The sequence below is a fragment of the Apteryx mantelli genome, chromosome 1, assembly GCF_036417845.1.
Source record: "Apteryx mantelli isolate bAptMan1 chromosome 1, bAptMan1.hap1, whole genome shotgun sequence".
Taxonomy (NCBI): Eukaryota; Metazoa; Chordata; class Aves; order Apterygiformes; family Apterygidae; genus Apteryx; species Apteryx mantelli.
In genome coordinates, this window is record NC_089978.1 from 61473025 (window position 1) to 61492872 (window position 19848).

The following is a 19848-nucleotide window of genomic DNA, read 5'->3' on the forward strand; positions in this document are numbered from 1 at the left end:
ATGTGTTGTAGAATTCAAAGAGTCCAATGAGCTTTCTTACCGGCCCAACACGATGAATAATAACATCTCTGACTTCCACCCAGCCTTTTAATGAAAGAACTTCGAATAGTGCCAGCATAGCATTCCCCACATTGTCAAAATTAAAATTCCGAGGATTTGCCCTGAAACACAAAACACAGATAGGTGTCCATATTCTTTACTTGGTACTTACATCTGAGGTATCTAATTGCAGCTCCTTCAATGTCTAATGTATACAACTCTAAAATACAATTACATCAGAGTAAATCCAGGAACGAGGCTGCTTTTTCTATTTGTTACCTTTATTCTTCAGAGCCTAACTGAGATTTAAATAGCTGTCTTGCAGTGTTGGTGCCTCTGAAATACATCATTCAAAGTTCTGTTTCAACAAATAAGAAAGCAATAGCAACAGCAAGAAACATGTACAGCATAATTTCTCTTGATTCCTATATATGTTTTATGTTATTCATAATCTGAATCACTGTAATGAAGCTTATAACACATTGCTGTATCTTAGAGTGCTTTGCCAATAAAATTAGCTAAATACAGCATTCATGAAAAAAATGGATTTGATGGCATTGATCAGATTCTGAAATAAATGTAGGAGAGATCTCAAAACCACATAAATGATCCAGATTTCTAAGTCAGTAAGATGGTTCAGAAAATGTTATTCCTTATTTTATTCTCACCAGGACCGATGGCCCAAAGCAAAATTTACTGAGAGAAAACTCACATCTTCTTGGCTTTCTGAAATCAGATCCTCTGGGCTTTTGTACCCGTTCAAATTCAAAAAGGATGCTTCCAGCTGAACATTAAAAGTACCCTCTTTGGGCTAGGTTAGCACATTGTCCTGCCTCTACAGTCTGAGACAGATACTCCAAGGAACCCAGTTACTATTCAGGAACTTACAAACGCAAATAGTTGGATTCCAGAAGAGAAGTTGAGTGTTGGATGCTTCTGAAAATCCAACAGTTCAGTGAAAAAGAGATCTCTCAGCTGTTTAAAAATGTGGCCCTTATACTGGCATTAAGCTCCTGAAAATCTGGCCAGCACGGCCAACATGTGGTATGAACGTCCTTGCGGTAATACATTTTTCTGCAATAACCAAACATTCCCCAAAGTTTACAATTTTGCTGACTTAGACAGTTTTTGCTTATTTCTGGATCAAACTGAAGTGGATTGAATTTGCTTACTCGTAGGATGAATTTGTCTGGAGCATACAGAAACAAAGAGTTCTGCAGATGTCACAGTTTCACTGACTGTTCAAATCACAGCATATTATTTCATTAGTGTAGGATGGCTCTGAATCTACCACTGCTGATACATTCTTTACCCACACACAGAGTCAATTAAAATAATTGTGGCTGTTTAGCTGATTTTGCAAAATGCCAACCAATCTACTTTAAAATATAAGCAATTAAAGAGAGGCTTTTTTGCTTGTTCAGGTGTTGGGAAATATTAAAGGGACTTTATCAGAATACTAATCATTGACATAATGTTGCCTCTTGAATAATTTTTACTGCATTATTCCACCAGATAGACCACAGGCATTCCCTACATGTGAAATAGCAAGCAGCTGATAAAATTGCTGGTAGGTGGTTGGTATAGTTGAGGGCATAGACATAGAAGGGAAAGGTTGGTTCTTTGCATGACTTGCTCTTCAATTTTCTGGATAGTTGTAGGCAGGTTGATTTCCATTTCTTTTTATTCCCACCTTTCCCTATTTATTCTTAGGTTCTGGTGGTGAAGTATGGCTATCAGTATGTCTCTATAATAATATTAAGCACAATCTTGGTTCACGCCAATAACTCCTGCTGTAATAATAATCATACGTCAAATTTCTGCACACAGTAACTATTGGTATTCTTTTTCCTTTCTGCATTATGAAGAGCACAGCAGGTTAAGACTTGGAAAGTTTCATATATCTAGCTTTATATTAAATATACTGGATACTTTTCATTTGACTTAAAAAAAAAATCCATCAAATTTATATTTCTTATCAGTTTTGTTTCCTTCATCCCAGCTGTATAATGCCATGATATTTGAGCCATATTCTAGATTAATAGCTGAGTTTCTAAAGAAAGATGAACCTAAGTGCAACAACTCACCAGACTCGTGGCACCCAAAATCCAGGCTTTTTCTCTCCAGGTCTTAGCTTTAAATTTAGATTTTTGGAAACACTTACATTTATTCTGAAGATGCCATGACAATCTTCCTATAGTAAAACAAACCACAACCCGCTAGAGAGGTTAGGATGCTAGTACAGACAGTCAGAAGCAATGTAAACAGAAATAAAGGGTTATTTACAGGTTGGGATTAATATCAATGGATTCTTACCCACAGAAAAAAAATGCAGCTTGGGAAGGACTCAAAAAACCCTGCTCCTTCCAGGACCAAGAGGGCTCATCATTCATTCTTTGTCTAGCCTTTGACCTCTTTCCTAAAGACCATTGCGCTTTTCAGGTGATGATGGCATTTCCAGTGGAAATACAGTAACACATCTAACTTTCTTCACTCCACCTACATATCATTTCTGGTGCTTTCGATATCTAGCAGCCTAACCTGTCTTTTATCCACTGATCTAGGAATGCAGAAGTGTCATATTCCATGATTAATTCCATATGATGTCCAGTCCTTTGCAGATAGTATGGCATGAATTTGACAGCTTTTTCAGATAGTCCCCAATATCTGGACTTGCCTTTCTTTATTACATGCAAACCCAGCCCCACCCTCATACTTTCACTCCTTAATCAACTCTTCCTCTGCAATCCTGCTTCCGAACAAGAAAGTGCCCAAGGTCTCCACCTCTTTTATGATAGCACTGACTGCCCCCACTTGCTTTCCCCCGCAGGCAGAAATGGTACAGCATATTACTATTTTGAAGTAAAAAGGCAGTTCTTACCCTTGAGACGATGTGCGGATCATTGCATTTAGCCAGTTTTCCAGCAAATAGCTGCACTCCAAAGCTTGCGAAAACAAGCATTAATGTCAGCAAAAGAATAGAAACCTGTAAAGATGAAGTCAGAATTGTCAAACTTTTCTCCTGAAGACTTGAGAAAGGGGTTCAGAGCCTTTGGCTGCATAAACCTGGAGGTAGGGCTTTCATGATAGATGCCTTAACTTCTGATAAAGTAATCAGGAGCTCTAGTATTATTATAAATATTAATATAGCATATAAGAATTGTAGATAGGGATCAAAGCTTCCTTGCACTTAGTGTACAATCTTGATAAATTTTGTCCACACAAGAATCTCCATTCACTTTACTGAGAGTGTTCAAGTACTTAAATATATGCTTCTTTTGTTTTGTTGCATTAGGGTTTACTAATTAATCTGAGCCAGCCATTGTTAGATATTTAATTCCAGGATAGCTTCAATAAAGGTATGCATAAGCAAATTGTGATGTAAATCACAGAATCACTGAATCACAGAATCATTGAGAAGAGATCTCTGGACATCATCTAGTCCAACCCTCCTGCTCAAAGTAGGGTCACCTACAGCAAATTGCCCAGGACCACATACTGTCGCGTTTCGAGTATCTTCAAATTTGGAGCCTCCACAACATCTCTGGGCAACCTGCTGCAGTGTTCAAATGCCCTCACAGTGAAAAAATGTTTCCTATGTTCAGAGCGAATTTCATGGGTTTCAATTTGTGCCCTTTGCCTCTTGTCCTGCCACTGGCCACCACTGAGAAGACTCTGGCCCTGTCCTCTTTACAGCCTCCAATCAGATATTTATACACATTGATAAGATCCCCCTTTAGCCTTCCCTTCTCCAGGCTGAACAGCCCCAGCTCTCTCAGTCTCTCATATGTCAGATGCTCCAGTCCCTTCATCATCTTCGTGGCCCTTCGCTGGACTTGCTGCAGTATGTTCATGCCTCTCTTGTACTGGAGAGCCCAGACCTGGACACAGCATTCCAGGTGTGACCTCAACAGTGCTGAGTAGAAGGGAACAATCCTTTAATAGGATACAGCATCTATGAAATGCTAATTGGCTTTGTACTTTTTGTCCTTGCTCTTTTACTAACTGACTTTAAATATTCTGTAGCTTAGTTTTTCTACAACAACCTGACCTAACACAGGATCAAAATGTCTGTTATTTAGGCTGACATGTATCACTTAGGAAAACTTGGGTCCCGTGACAATAGATTAGGTTCTGAAGAAGTAACCACAGACCGTACTGTGGTTATTACTATTATTATTACTATTACTGCACGATCATCAACATGTAATGAGATAAGAAAGAGATCCAGATCTGTGATGAACAACTGTATTGTCTCTGATCGCCCTTCAAAAAACTTGGAGGAAGTTGAGAATTTCATCTCTGAAGCCAGATTTACTTTTGTTCTTGCAGAGCTGCCGTATTTTACTTCTCATCTTCCTTCCCCAGCTAAAAGTATGAATAAGGGGTATGTTTTCTTTCAGTAGTTCTTCTATGTAATTATGACCAAATATATACTGAACAAATAATACCATTTATAAAATAATTATTACAGCAGCTTTACTTAGTGTAAATGAAAATGAGTAATTTATATTCTGAATTGTTAACCTGTTCTGTGGTTCTCTGCAGTGGTAGCTACAATACAGTTCTTCAAAGAGAAGTAAACACAGGATAGTGGAGAACAGATTAGAAAACATAAGCATTATAGAAAAATGATAACTTATTGCTCCTCCACATCTTTTTGTAACAACAAGAACAAAATAACTGACACGTACCAAAAAGATTTCCTTAAAGCCACTAAAGAGCTCTCGTACAACCTTCCTCATCTGAGGGACCAGTTTAAAAATTCGAAGAGGTCGGAGACAGCGAAGAACCATTAAGAGCTGAGCTCCAGATTTAGCAGGGACGTTCTGAGGCATCCAGCACAGGAATATCAAACTTACCTTGAAGAGATATAGTAGGAAAAGGGAAAGAAAGATTAGGATTACAGTGTTTTACTTGACCTACAAACAGCACAGAAACTCAGTAAATGCATCTCTTCCTTAAAAATTAAAGTCTAGATTAAGATCTTAGCTTTGAGGCAAAAAAGCCTAATTTAGAAAAAGGACTTGGATTTCCTGTGCCTTGGCTGATTGTCCTAACTAGCTGGGATCAGCTTCAGCCTCTGTCTTTGCCTTTGAATCAAAATCTATTTTATTCTTTCCAGCGGATGGAACAGTTCTAACAGAATAAATCAAATTGGCTGATTCGGAGCAGGGACATGAGCTATATTCCTGGATCAGGCTATTTCATCTCTCTTTCTCCCTGTGAAATAAAGATGCTATCCTGAAACTGAAATATCATCACTGGGAAAGTTTGTTAACGGAGTCCTCAGCAGTTCTTCTTCCCGCTTTGTTCCAGGTACAAGTAGTTTTGTCACAGTGTGGTTTTATCACATGAGTATTCAGCATTTCAAAGCATTTTCAAACAGCATAGTCATGTCTTGTAGTCTGTAACAATCTACGCAAGTTGGTTATTTGTTATAAAGTCTGCTAATTGCTTCTGAATCTTTCAGGAAGTTTTTATAAAGGCGGTGTTATTATAGGGAGGCAGAGATGACAGTGTTACAAAGAGGTAGGTGCCCAGAAATGGAGGATCAAGCTGATATCACCAATATGATTAAAAACATAATATGATTTGTTAAAAACAACAGCGGTAAAAGACAGCCAACCCAACAAAACAAAAAAAGAGTTACCAGTGCTTCTGACTTTTTTTTTAGACCCTGGGCACACTTAGCACCCAAGGTATACCACCTACATTTTCCTACAAAGAAGCAACAAAACCAGCAACAAAACAGAATCACAGGGATTTCAAGAAACTAATGCACTTCCCGACTACGCATGCTACAGTTGGAGTTTTTTTATATATGTAGGCATATATTTATTTATGGTAACAGTGGAATCTTTGATACAAATTGATCATGACAAATTTTATGCAGCACATCTGTCTGGTGGATTAATCTCTGAAAAATTTCATCTAAATCCATCAAAGCAATTTTATTTAGTAATTCCTTCAGCTATACAATATTTCATACCGTATTATATTGAGCACTATTTATAACACATTCTGTGGTATTTATTGTCATAAGTGAAGAGAAAGTAGAAGCCTTTCTCTTATATATGAATGAAATGCAAGAAATTAATACCGGACAATAGAACATTTTTTCCTGAGAAATACTTCTGGCAGGTATGGAAAATAGAAATAGGGAATAGAGAAAGATGCTGCTTTGCTTTCTTTGTGCTATAGCAACACCGGGAAAAACAAGGATGTGCTTTCCATTCCCTCTTCTGTTAAAGGGTAGTGGCTTTTGAAACATCTTCTGCAAAGCAGGCGAACTGTTGAGGGGGGGAAGGAAGCAATGAACGACTAAGAAATAGATAAAGATTATCCTGCATAAAAATGCTGAAGCAAGGGCAAAGATCTGGATCTTGTGTTGGAATTAAATAAGGTCTGATATATAAAACAGATCAACACATAAATACTTAAAAGGGACCATACAATGAAAAGCCTATACTAAGTCGCCAGGCAGTTACCAAATGCCAGTGTATCTGTAGATGTCTGAACAAACATTTGTACATGTAGCTGACAGGACTGCACATGAAAACAGTGGTGTTTTTACACAAATTACATTACTGAATTTGGACCAAGGTTCTGAGCCAGATTTTTTTTTTAACATTCCCAAACATTTATATATCCAAAGAGATCAAAATTAAGAATGCTACAGAAAACTCCCATAAATATAAAAAACTTACAAGATATATAAATATGTCCATAACTCCTCCAAAGTCCCTAATGACAGCTGTTGGTGTAAAAAACAAGCCATCTGCCATAATCTTCAGATTAAGCTCAATGCTCATGAATATTACAAAAACATATTCAGCAATCTGAAAATCAAAGCATAGAACAGTCATAATTTAGTAACAGGCAGTGCAGAAAAACAAGGGGGCTGTGCTTCATCAAATGTAATATAATTTACTAACAATACCTGGAGCGTTGGAGCATGCATAACTCTTCTAAAAGGGGATTCGAACATCATGGAAATGCAGGAGCATATAGTTACAATGATCATGACCCAGTCCAGGTAAGTAACCAAACCCAGCAAATCACTGTGAAAAATACACAAGGGTAACCATTACAGAAGTGCCCAAAGTACTATGACATATGTACTGCGTCTACACCACAGTTAAGCACTTTCCTATGAAAAATAAATTAAGCTGAGGGATGTCAAAGATTTCACTATGTCAGAAATATGTACCAGAACTAGGGAAGTTACAAGCAAATAAAGAAGAAAAGTCTGACAAAAAATCCTCTCCCTATTCATCCCCCTTCCCATACAACTCCATGGAAAGAAAGATTTTTTTGGGGGGGAAAAAAAAGAAATACACATGTGCATACACATATATACACATACATGCATGTGTGTGCTCACACACTTATACTGTAGGCTTTTATGACCCAGTGAAGTTACTTTTGCAGTGCTTACTAAAGCTGATGGTATTTGGTATTCTTCACAGCTCCAGTAACAGGATCTGTTTTAGAGCTATGAAAAGAAAAAAAGATTCAGTCATTTAAATTCTATTTTAGACACCGTTATAATTATACTATGCATCCATCACCTCAAAGTAACTCACATCCAAAATCAAGGATAAATTTTATCTTGGCTTAATTTTAAATGTGTGTGTGAGTTTCACTTAATTTATGCAGTGTTAGTCATATTATCAATACAGCTAGTACCACTTCAGTTATGGCATACCTGTGATTCCTCTAATGATTCTTTAAATGTTTTTTTGACTCATGCTTTTGTAAGGAGAATTTAATGCGAGGATTTAATTTTCCATTTTGCTTTTGGCCAGAGCCAGGGGAGGCGGGAAGATGACCTTGCGACTGAATTTTATACTCCAAAATGCTCCCGAAGAGCTCCTTCTATCTCAAAACCTATCCTTAACTGATATAAAAATCCTTCCACAAGGCCTATTTCTTTTATTGTTTGTTCATTCGTTGATGAATATTTCCAGATTCTCCCCACCTGTGTCTCCTATGAAGCTGCCTTGCTTCACCTACAATATCCAAACGTCTATTAGGCCACAGAGGGTGAGAACCACTCTGTAATTAATAAGAATATATGTAGGTGACACTAGTTAAGTTCCTGCTCCAGTAATTATTTAGGTTTTTTATACCAAGCAGAATGGCTTCAGCAGGAGAGGCTACAAGAGTGTCACCTGAGAATCCTTCCCTGCCCCAGTGGTTAAGGGCACTTTTTACATATCTTTCACATCCTCGCAGCACATCATGCAGAGGAAGGATCTGCACTGAGATCTCCTATAGCCCATGTGAGGGCTCTAGCCATCAGGATGTGAAATTGCAATCACTTTTTCAGTGTGTTTAATGTGGAAAACTGGCCTGACTGAGGCATAACCACTGGAAGAGATTTCATGTTTATGAATTACAAGAATGCAAAGTGCATGCAAGGTGCATACAAGGTGCACAACTCACATCTTCCTCAGCCCAACGTTAGCCAGTTATACCCTTCAGTATGTAAAATAGTTTTGATGCTTGCCCACTGAACCCACTGCCTTTTGCGTGTTCTTAAGCTCATAACTCTTCCCCACATTGTTTAGAGCAGCATTCCTCAACCTTTTTTACCAGAAAAAACCCATATCCTATCACTACGAAAAGATCTCTAGAATATTTTATTTGGCAAGCTGGGTGGGGGCAATGAATAAAGTAGTTAGGATTCAAATAAACAAAAAAATGACTGTTTAACAAAATCACAGATTTGTTCTTATTAAAATATTGATAATAAAAATATCCTGTAACCCTTTGGCACTCCATTACTCCAGTAGGAACTGAAATATATCTAGCAAGTGGTTGGAAATGAATGTTTGTGTGCTTTGTTTTGCTTTTTTAATTTGCAGCTCCTTCATGGGCCAGTGGACTGCAATCAAGTAACAGTTACAGAGAAAACCTAGGCACCGAACTCAAGGCTGTGCTTCTACACAGGTGGAAGAACACCTAATTACAGACATTGTAAAACTGAATATCTAGCCTTCCTGTTGCCCTACCTAGAAGTAATTTGTTGAAGGGTACAGAGGAAATCAATAGTAAAGCAGGTGCTGAAAGCAGGTCTTCCAAGTGCCAAGTTCATACCCTTGAGCAATCTTCTGTCTTACACTGTATGTTTGCAAGACGACAAGCATTAACCTCCAAAATTAGGGTGCCAGCCATAGACAGAGGATTAGAAGAAGAGCAATTAGGTCATTTTATATCAGGTTGCTTGTAGATAGGTCTGTATCTGCCACACATGGGTACATCTGCAGTTTAGCTGCTGAGTCTTTCTGCTTTTCAGCTGGTCTCTGCTGAACTGCTTTTGTCTTCCACAGCTGAATCCTTCCCTGTTCCATTCTGGGCATCTAATTATGGGCTAAGGAGTCTTCAGATGAGCAGAAGTAGGATTCATTTCTCTTCACCTTTTCCTACTCTTCCTGTGAGCCATGGCTGGCCTAGAAAGACTCCCTGCCTTAAGCTGAGGAATGAGCTGCAAGCTGACTTCCCAAGGTCTAAAAATGGTGGCAGAAAACGTTACTCCTTTCTTCTTAACTGGTGTCTGCCATTTCTTCACAGTCTTGTCCCATCTCAGCATCACAGACTGCTCAAATGACTATGGCCTTATATAGCATTTTATTGTTTCCTTTCCTCCAGCACCAAGATTATACCATAGGCAACTGACTGCCAGCTGTTTTTGTGACTGCAACATGCATAGTTTCCCTTCCAAAATAAAAGCGAGGACTAGATTTCCGAGAATATGGAAGACAACACTTGGCTGAACAAACGGTTCATATGAAATAAACTTACGCGTTAAAGCGAGCTCGTACCACCACTCGACAAAAATTTCTGAATCTGTGCTCACGACCAACTATGAAAAGCGGTTTATCAAAATATGGATGATTCTCTCGCAGTTCCTCCTCTTGGACTTTCCTTGTAAAAGACAGGATGTAAATTATTAAATGATATGCATTATCCCTTCCAAAAATATCCCCTACATTTCTTTCTTTTTTCATCATAACTCTCAATTCTTTTTCCTTCATAGAGAGACTATTTGATACAGAAAAGTGTACACTCAGACTTCTGATTTTTAAATACCTTTTCATTTCAGCTTGTTCTTTTTTTTCTTGGATCATCTTTATCTCACTGTCTTCTCTCTGTGCATTTCTGTATCTCACTGTGTTGGAGTGCTAGAAGCAAAATGATTCCTTTAAAATGAGATCCGTGGCTAGTTTTTTGTTTTAATGTTTCAGATGAAAGCAAGATATGGTATTTTACACAGAAATATACAAATGAAAAATCTTCCCTTCGAAATGCACTACGCATCAACTCACTCAAGCATACTGCACAGTATTTTCTATCTACAGCGCAAGGCTGTTAATTTTCAGCAAGGCTAATTTCAGTTTTAATTTCCTGTGTGAAGTGCCATCCAATGCAACTTTTTACTATAACTGCAAAGTCCTGTAAGCTCAGCTGGGATCTGCAAACTGGAGTGAACACCATCAACATTACTAAGGGCAGTAACTGGGAAAGAAAAGGCTTTAGACACTTTAAGTTCCTTGAACTTGCTGCGTGTACTGCTATGCAAAATACAGGAGGGCAGCAAGTTGTGTGGAACATACGTCTAGGGACTGCACAAACACAGAAAGGGTGGAGAATGAGCGAAGATGGGTCCCTGAGCTCATCCAGTGGAGGGTACAATAAATTTTACTACTCAGAGTTAACTGCTTCTTTGGCTCACTTCTGGTTGTGTGTTACCCCTACTATTGGACATAAGCAAAGCCACAATCTGCTTAAAATATCAGTTATCTACAGTTTCTTTCTACCATCATGCAGAGTAATTCATTAATTACTTCTTATACAGTTGTTTTTAAGTATGAAGCACATGTACTATGGTGCTTTGGAAATGAAGAGACTAAAAACTCCCCTTGAATTTTCTTTGACATGGGCACAGAGATCCATAAGATATCATTATGAATTTGCAGAAGTGAAAATGCACTCCACTGCATGAAACTATAGCATGGGAAATTTGTGCTTCTTCTTCTTTTTTTAGTCTTTGTCCTTTTGTTTGACAGTTCTGGTGTCTGATAAATATTGTTAAACTTTCATCAGGAATTTTGAAGTACTGTTCTGCCAGCCTGAGTTATTTGTGTAATTCTAGAGTGAGGCTTTTTAAGATGTCCTGGGTAGCAATTTAGCGTTCCTCATGTAGTGTCTACAGTTTCAGTGAATCTATCTCAGCAAGTGTTTCAAAACCAGTGAGCTTATCAGTGAAATAACCATGTCAATTATTTTGACGATAATTCTAATGCAATTTCTGCATTTGTTTTCTGATTTCCTTTCAAGATTTCAAATGACAAATTGTACACAAGATCACAGATAGACATTGGTCTTACACGAGCATGATTATGTAGTACATATTCCTACTTCTTACATCCCCAAATTGAAACCATCATATCTATGAGGACTTACGTCTTGAGTCAATGTTTCAAGAGATTTTCCTCTACTGATTCTCTGGCTGTTGGAACCATGTCTTAGTGACCTGAAACAATCATAATCAATTTAATGATACATCTTAAGATGAAATTTTGACCTTTATAGAAGGGCCATTATAAAGCACTGCTCTCCAGTCATACAATATCTCAAATTCTTATCATTTTTCTCTCACTTACATCAGAAGCTTATATGTTCTTCAATTGTTTTCAATCTGGTATAACATAAGCCAATTTCTTTCCTTCTGATCTTTAAATTGATAGCTTTGTAGTCAGTGAAGGAAATGACATTTGAAATAAAAAGGCATTTTTTCCATTTATACAGTACAATGAATTTCATTACAATTACAATGAAGAATGTACAATTCGCCTCTTTGTACAAGTAGTTTCAGTTTTACACAAGTTAGGTATTGTGCACATTTAGTTCTTTTTATGGCCTTTATTTTAAGAATATTTTTAAACCATCCTTCCTGTCTGTGTTTACCTGCGTTCTTGTCGTATATGATGCTGGACACTAAGTATTGACCTTTCTTTTGCAGGCTGTCCCTCAAAGGATCCACTCAGCATGCGTTGTCTAGTGCAGGCCCTACAAAGAAATATGATGATGATAAAATACAATTTTCAGTATAAATGATACTTTTGAGGTAGCGAATTCAAACAAGTCAGCTTGGCTTTCTGGGAATGCAAGTGCACAGTAAGACAGTAAAAATAAAACAGCACACTCTTTCCATAAAACCATCATATTTCCAGGGCAATAGCTCCCTCTCTGCTGCATCACTTGATGACCCTCCTCCATGTGTTAGGAAGGCAGCCCATCCGTGAAGTTTTTCTTAGTTTGCTGTAGAATCTATGTTCCCTCAGGACTTCATTCACCAAGTGTGAAGAAGGCCAAGCAATGCAATCAGTAACACGAGCTTCTCAGGAATAAAGAGGGGAGGTAGAGTGTCATTTTAGGGTAGTCCCCTTCCAGGGCTGTACTTACGCAAAATATTTATGAACACACTTGAGACTAACAACACATCATGGAATTTTCTTCTATATAACCAGGACCAGGTATTGTTTGAAATGAAATGCTGCACACTGTTGTTATCCTGCAATATGAAACGTCTGCTCCATGGGAATGCATTGACTTGCAGCATTTTGTTGTGTGGGGTTTTTATATTTCTTTGTTTATTTGTTTCATTTTGCTTTTGCTGAATTTTGGCAAACACATATTGTCCAAAATTTTGCCAGAACTGACTTCATTTGGATGGTAGGTTAGTAAGTGTGGTCTAACTGAATGGAGCATGCATATTCTCCTTTTGCTGGCTACAGTAAAATGGTTTTGCTTGAGACAAAGATAGATTTCCATTAAAATACAGCTGGCATAACTACTCTGATGGTAGAGGAATGGAATTTCAAATTTGGAAAAGCATTCTGGCTTGCCAGGAATGCTACAAATTTAAGTCCACACAATGCATGGCTCATTGCTCTTTTTGTTTGGTGCAATTATTCAGAGAAACTCTCACAAGACCCAGCTGGTAATATTTCATACTTTTTAATGAATTGAATCTCCATTTTTTTTTGAAAACATGAAAAAAGCTACATGCTATTGGAGCGACCACTCTATTGACCAGTCCACTGTGAAGTTTGGATAAATGCTATCCTTGACAGCATGGGTCCCCAGGCATGTTCTTTCCTCAGTATTGTTTAACCTGATGGTCTTTTTCCCTCTTCTCTGCTATTTCTCCATCTTTTGGATTTAAACATACAAATGATAGGAGTGTGGATCCAAAGTGAGATCTGGAATGAAAATGAGAAGCTTAGAATGTTTTTCAGTGTCATCACTGCCAATTATTCTAGCAAGCTAGAAAAATACATTGTGCTACACTCATTACAGAGGGCATTAGATTACATTAGATGGAAATTGAGGCATTTTCCTATTTAAGAAAATCACTGTATGTCTTGTACTAAAATACAGCTTATCTTAGCCAAATCATGAACATTCTAAAACCAACGGATTTTAAGCATTATGTTATGCAGGATGATATGATGTAATACTCTCAGAAGACAGTAACAGTATCATTTGAATACCTATGCAATTTCCATATAAAAAAACAGATAAATTTTATTTCCTAAAAACAGAGCCTACCTAACTCCATTAAAATGATGGTCCAGTTTACCATTGCAGGGACAATGGAAAATTCTGGTGTCTGACTTCTTTCTTATAGAGGCTTCTTGCTGTGACGAAGGGGATAACTTAATTTATTTCCTCTAAATATGAATTACTGTGCTCTGCTTTTCAGAGCTAGATTTCCTTATCTTAAAAATAATATTATGTTATTAATGATTTTCCTTACATCAACAAGTGATTTCCACATAACCTTCTCATGAGCTTGTACACAGCTTACTTGAATACCAAGCTACTTTGTGAGTGGAAAACATAAACTCTTAGTGTGCATAATAAAAGAACATTAACTGCCCAGACAATAAATTCTTTACCTGACTTGATGAACAAGATGGCTTATTTGATTATAACAGTATAATAAAACAACTTAATCATACACTATAAAGAACAGATATGCATAAAGGGAAAGTCCTGTGGAAAGACTGTTAGGATTTTCTATGACATCTGCCTTAATTTATATGCCTCAATCCATATTTACCACTCATACACATTACCTAATTTTCAAAAACTCTGGAAGCCCTGCAGCTCCTACTGAAGTTAACAGAGAAGCAGTGAAATGCCAGTTTTACAGCACAGAGATCAGAAATTGTTAGCAAGTAAGTGCAAAGAAACTTTCTGTATTTTCACAGACAAAGATGACATTGTGAAAAGACCATGGTTACTTTTGATAGCTTCTGTCTCCTGGCATCCTCCACTCTATGGGAATTAATGCCTTAATTTTCCTAATAAAAGCCACATTCTGCTTTCCTTTCATGTCAGGAACAGGATATTTTTCAGCTATTTAGGCACCTAGAGTTGCAGACCTTTTAGGACTTTCGAAAAGGACAGCGTGTGCCAAGAGATTTCAAAATTCCAGAGTTGTCTATCTTAACATCTACAATAGGATTTATCTCCTTATTACAGATACCTACACTTATGTGCTTATTCTCAGTGCCTATATGTGAGTTAGCTGTCTATGCTTCCCTCATAGTCAGTGGAGATCCAGCATTCAACAAAATTGAATTATAGAGAGGTGGCCATTGCTACTTGCCATGCCAGGAGGTGTTTTGCCTTGTCTCCAGCTGCTGTTCCAGAAGCTTATGCATTCCTCATAAGTTTCTGTCATATTTCCCATCCCCAAAAGGATGTCTTGGACATCCTCAGGCTTATCATATATTACTAGATGCCCTTACACCAGCAACTTAATTGAGCACTTGGTCAATTCAATTAATGGTGTTTGGAAGCTATTCAGGTTATATCATAAAGTAGACATCTAAAGATAAAGCAGTCAGCTAAAGATCTCACTGGGCTCCAGTGTCTGCATTAACTAGATCTCTACTGACTACAATGACAGCTTTAATACTTAGCTCACAGGCAGGTGTGGTAGTCTGGAGCTGATTCCCATGCCTGGGACCATCATTGTCCCACAGTGTTAAAAATCTAGTCCTATGTGGGTTACTAATTGGAGTTCAGAAAGAATGTTTTGATACATCTTTATCTGCTTGTAGCTGTCAGAAGCTTTTGACATTTGTTTGAAAAATGCTGGCAAAAATACCTTTTTTTTTTTGCTAAAGCTGTCCTTCCCACCTTTGTATACCACCTCTACTAGACATAGATAGCTTCATGTTCACTTGTGGAGGAATGAGGAAGTTAGGAAACAGGAGACAAAACAACAGGAAATACGTCAAGCCTTTCCACTTTGTACTTACCTTGCAGTACTCTGAACACAGTCCAGGCAGCTGCAAACCATGTGATCTAAATTTGCCATGAAAAGCACGAATGGAATAAAATATTCTGAAAGAGAAAATTTCACCTGGCAGGCTATTGAAAAGTCAGATGCAGGGCAAGACCCTACAGGACCATATAATATTGGGATATTACATAGAACATGTTACCTGTGAATAATTATGAAGTCCAAACCTCTGAAGCCCTGCAAATTATTCATGCTTTGGAATCCCTGAAAAATAAGTAACAAAGACAGTGTTCAAGTAACATATTTTGAGCTAATGCAAAATTTTAAACGCTTTGATCAATACCTCAAAATACCGTACCTTTCATTAATATTCTGAAGTCTCTGAGGTCTCTTGCACAGCATATGCCTATGGCTCACACTTGGATTTTTTTCAGGGAGACATCCTTCCAGCAAGAAGTGTTGGTTATATCTTCTTACATAACATTGATTTGATGCATTTCTTTTTTATTTAAATAAGTGAATGTTTAACTGTTCTGTAGTATCTGTTAATACCATTGTCTGTTGTACACATTTGTTCTTGTTCTCCCCCAAAGTTGCTCACACTGAAGTCTTAGAGGCCTGGTACATTTCAGTAAAACACTCAGTTCACAAAATATTATCAGCTTCATTCAGCATGGTTTACATTATGAATCTCTATCCTTAATAAGCCTGCCTATGCCCAAATCATACTTCCACCTAACTTTTATCATGGTTAAATGGGATAACCTAAGATTCATGGTGAATTCACCTACCAGGTGGTTTCCAGTGTTTCTGTCTCTCTTTTTATAAATTTCATTCAATATGGCACTGTTTAGATAGCAGGCTAAATGCATATTACCACCACAACTACACTACTATCCTTTGAGAAAAATATAGTATTATTATAACAATCTGAATTTGACTGGAAAAATAAAATGGATTATAAATGCAACTTGGATAATTCATGTGTTTTCTTTTCCAGTATTCCTCTTGTGTCCTTCCACATGTTTCTAAAGGAAAAAGCAAATATCCACTCATTTTCTTTAGTATCTGCTCAGTCTGTTGAACTACAGAAGCGTACTTTCTTTTCTTTAGCTGCTCTGTATTCTCATTCTCATCTTGCCTTGCTGTTTCAGCATTTCCTCTACCAGGTGTTTGTATAATCATTATTTCCTTTGGAATACAGAAGAATCAATAGACTCAATGAAGCAGAAGGAACCTCAAGGGGTCATCTAATCTATCATCTCCTTCAAACTGGGATCAATGATATCTATACTCTTCTGGGCAGATGTTCATCTAACTTGCTTTTCAATACTTGCAGAGTTGGAGACTCCACAACCCACTAACTCTACTTCACAACAACGTCATTTATCACTGTGATCTATAAAATGCTGGTTCTTCTAAGCATACAGAGAATCTTGTTTCTTGTTCATTCTTGACATTCATAAAAAAATCACTGTAATTTGAAGAAATACTTGTTTGAACATAGCTGAATTATCCACTAGCCTACTAGCAAATTAGTAGAACTGAATATTTAATTCAAGCTATCCATTTTTTTCCACAAGACGCACTCAAGGTGGTCAGACATATGATAAATGCGCTTCACTCAATTAGCAGTTTATGAAACTAAAACTTTCACTTAGGCATGAGATATATTTTCCCCTCAGGGCCGGTAAATGTGTCAGGCAAACTTTGTCTGGAGCAGTGAAAATCCTTTTGCATACCCCTAGCACCAGTTTACAGCTTGGCTATAGCATTAGTTTTAATGAAAAGCAAATAAAAAGCTACTCGTTTTAAAAATGCTAATTTCTCAAGCTGTCACAACGCATTATTTTATAATGAACTGTACTTTGGTTAGTGTGATTTTCATTATCAACAAACTAGAGACCAACAGACCAAGTTATTCCTTGTGCTTTATGAAATAAGGCAGAAGCATGAATCAGCCAAGTGGTGGGTTTAATAGACATCAGAACCATGTTCCATACTAGTGATACTTTGGTTATATTGTGGACTAAGTGAGACTATTTAAAATGATTTGCCCAATTTCTCCACCATTCTGTGTGGTTTACAATCTATCTTCAGCACTAACGGGAATGGACAGGATCGTACACAGCATTTTGACTGGGCCTTTGCTACCCTCGCCACTTGAGAAAGCCAGTGGGACCCATTAAACACTAGACTCTCATTCTTAGATTATGAACCGACAAGGAATGAGGGTCAGAAGAACCATTGTGCAGAATTTGCTTATAAGATGAAAAGCAGTGAACACAGCAAGAGAGAGTGGGTGAAAGTGGGAACCACTGCAGAAACGCAGGAGGAATGAAATCTGCTAGAAACAGTGCTTTTTGCTACCAAGGGCAATGCCTTATAACTTTCAGAAAAAAATGGAGCTATTTGTAACTCAGAGGTGTTACTTGTTTAGGAAAAGTTATTCTACCTGGCTGTAACTCACTTTTATGCTGCCTCATTTTCCTCAGAAGGGCAAAGTCTCCACCTCTGAACTGATTTATGTGAAGAGTTAGGCTTCTCTGTGCTTTGATACTGGCAGGGGTGATGCAAATCATGGGTCAGAGTCAAAGTAACTGGGACAGCAGTTGTTACACTCTTGACTCCAATCCAAGGAGTAACTCCATGACAAACTCCAGGAGGCTGGGTGAAGGCTGAGTTCCAAGCAAGGATCTTCCGAAAATATGTGGTTTCTCTGGAGCGCAGTAGGAAAGTTACAGGAAAATTAAAGGACCCGAGATGGCCTCTACTTAGAGGCAATTACAATCCAATATGCCACATAATGCAACATTCAATGAGCCGGTGAGACCCCTAGGATTGGAAGTATAAGCTGTACTTCTTGATGGTTCAGGGGTATTTATGCATGTCCTCTTGGGGGAATAAGATGTCGAGCAGTTGAGTATTCCATATAAAGAGAAAAACAAGGTTTGGATAGAGGAAGATATCCAAGAAATAGGTAATAGTAGCTTTTGCCTGACTTATGCATTAAGGTAATGCATATTCCTTCCATTTGGTTGGTTACATTGAAACATTTAGGATTTGATTAAAATATAATTTGACAAGGTTTAAAAATGGGGGAAAATATGAGAGGTGGGCTTAAAGCTAGAGCAGACTTAAAATTCTCTTTTTAGTACAGCAATTTGATCAAGTTGAAGTTGCCCTTGGGCAGCTTTACCTTGTAGGAGCATTACTTTACATAAACACTCCTTAATTCATGTAGACAAAAATTAAAAGACTTTTACTAGGAATATTTTCAGAAGGGACATCTTTGAATTATCTCTTATAGTTCTTGGCGTAAACGTCATTTCTCCTTTTGCAGGATACTCAGAATAGCTAAGACTCAGCTACTTTTAGTGAGGAATATATATCATTTGCTATTAAAGTAAAAATAAGTAAAAGAATCTCTTTTGTCCTGTGAGTTCGAGTTTTTCTGCATTCCTTGAACTGAATCCAAAGGTTTAACTGTAAAATTTGTCTTTCCTTAAGTCTTCTTTTTCTGTTTGTAAAGCTCCCCTGCATGAATATCATGGAAAAATGGCAATGTTCAGGACTGTCTCTCTACCATTTATACTGTGAACACAGTTTTGTTATGTTGGAGCAGATGCATTGAAGGTGTGTTCAGTGTTCCGAGCTCACTTGACAACTTTGAGGCATAAACATTACTTGTTCCACTTGTTCAAGAGGAGATTGAAGACTACCTCTTTAAAAATGACTAAGATACAGCCCTTTGAAGCATTAGAGGACATACAATCCTGTATTTTGCCTACTTGACAGAAGTTCCCTCCTTTTCTCTATTTTCCTCAAAAGTTCATCACTAATGACCCAGGAAGTAGATGAGAAAGCATAATAAATGTAGGAAGAACATAGATTAAAACTTTCTTCTTTGGCCTCTGAAACTTTTCTTCAGAGGAATTCAGAGGTTAATTAATGAGAAATTCTCCTAGATACAAGGGTCTGGCAGAAGCCGTGTTCCAAGGGATCAAGTGGAAGTCAGCAGGATGGAAATTAGAAGGACTGATTTCTGACTGTCTTGGTATCTCTCAGAATCCAGTGAAATCCAAACACAGGTTTGTTTGGATTTCCTCCTACCCTGCTCCAGACTTCCTTTGAAAAGGAGAGAGTTCTGTGCTGATGGATGAATTCCTCGGAAATTCTGAATTTCAGTTTGTGGGACTTTCATTTTTCTTCTGCATAAGAAAGAATGGACCCCCTACAGCTGTCATTGTTTATTTTTAATACAAAAAAGCAAAGTATTCTCTTTGTCCATGTGTTTCATTTATGGTATGGTATGAGAAAAATGCCAGACAAACTGTCATTTGCGTAACTCTAGTGGCATCAATAGCATTTCAGAATTGTAATGTAACATAGAATTTGGTTATGAGTGTTTTAGTGAAACACTGCCATGAAGCCAATATCCAAAGCTATATTTATAGACACTTTTGGTTATGAAACAG

General features: G+C 37.6%; 1 protein-coding gene across 1 annotated transcript in view; it reads right to left on the minus strand.

Moving 5' to 3' along the window:
* The window catches only part of NALCN (sodium leak channel, non-selective), a 253524-nt gene that overhangs the window by 24957 nt on the left and 208719 nt on the right, over window positions 1-19848 (minus strand). Inside the window, exons 19-29 of the mRNA XM_067289696.1 lie at window positions 12016-12117; window positions 11512-11581; window positions 10138-10229; window positions 9850-9972; window positions 7481-7537; window positions 6983-7103; window positions 6750-6881; window positions 4734-4901; window positions 2921-3025; window positions 2127-2233; window positions 41-161 (exon numbers count right to left, since the gene is read on the minus strand). Of these exons, the coding sequence (XP_067145797.1) occupies window positions 41-161; window positions 2127-2233; window positions 2921-3025; window positions 4734-4901; window positions 6750-6881; window positions 6983-7103; window positions 7481-7537; window positions 9850-9972; window positions 10138-10229; window positions 11512-11581; window positions 12016-12117 (1198 nt within the window). The remainder of the gene's footprint in view (window positions 1-40; window positions 162-2126; window positions 2234-2920; window positions 3026-4733; window positions 4902-6749; window positions 6882-6982; window positions 7104-7480; window positions 7538-9849; window positions 9973-10137; window positions 10230-11511; window positions 11582-12015; window positions 12118-19848) is intronic.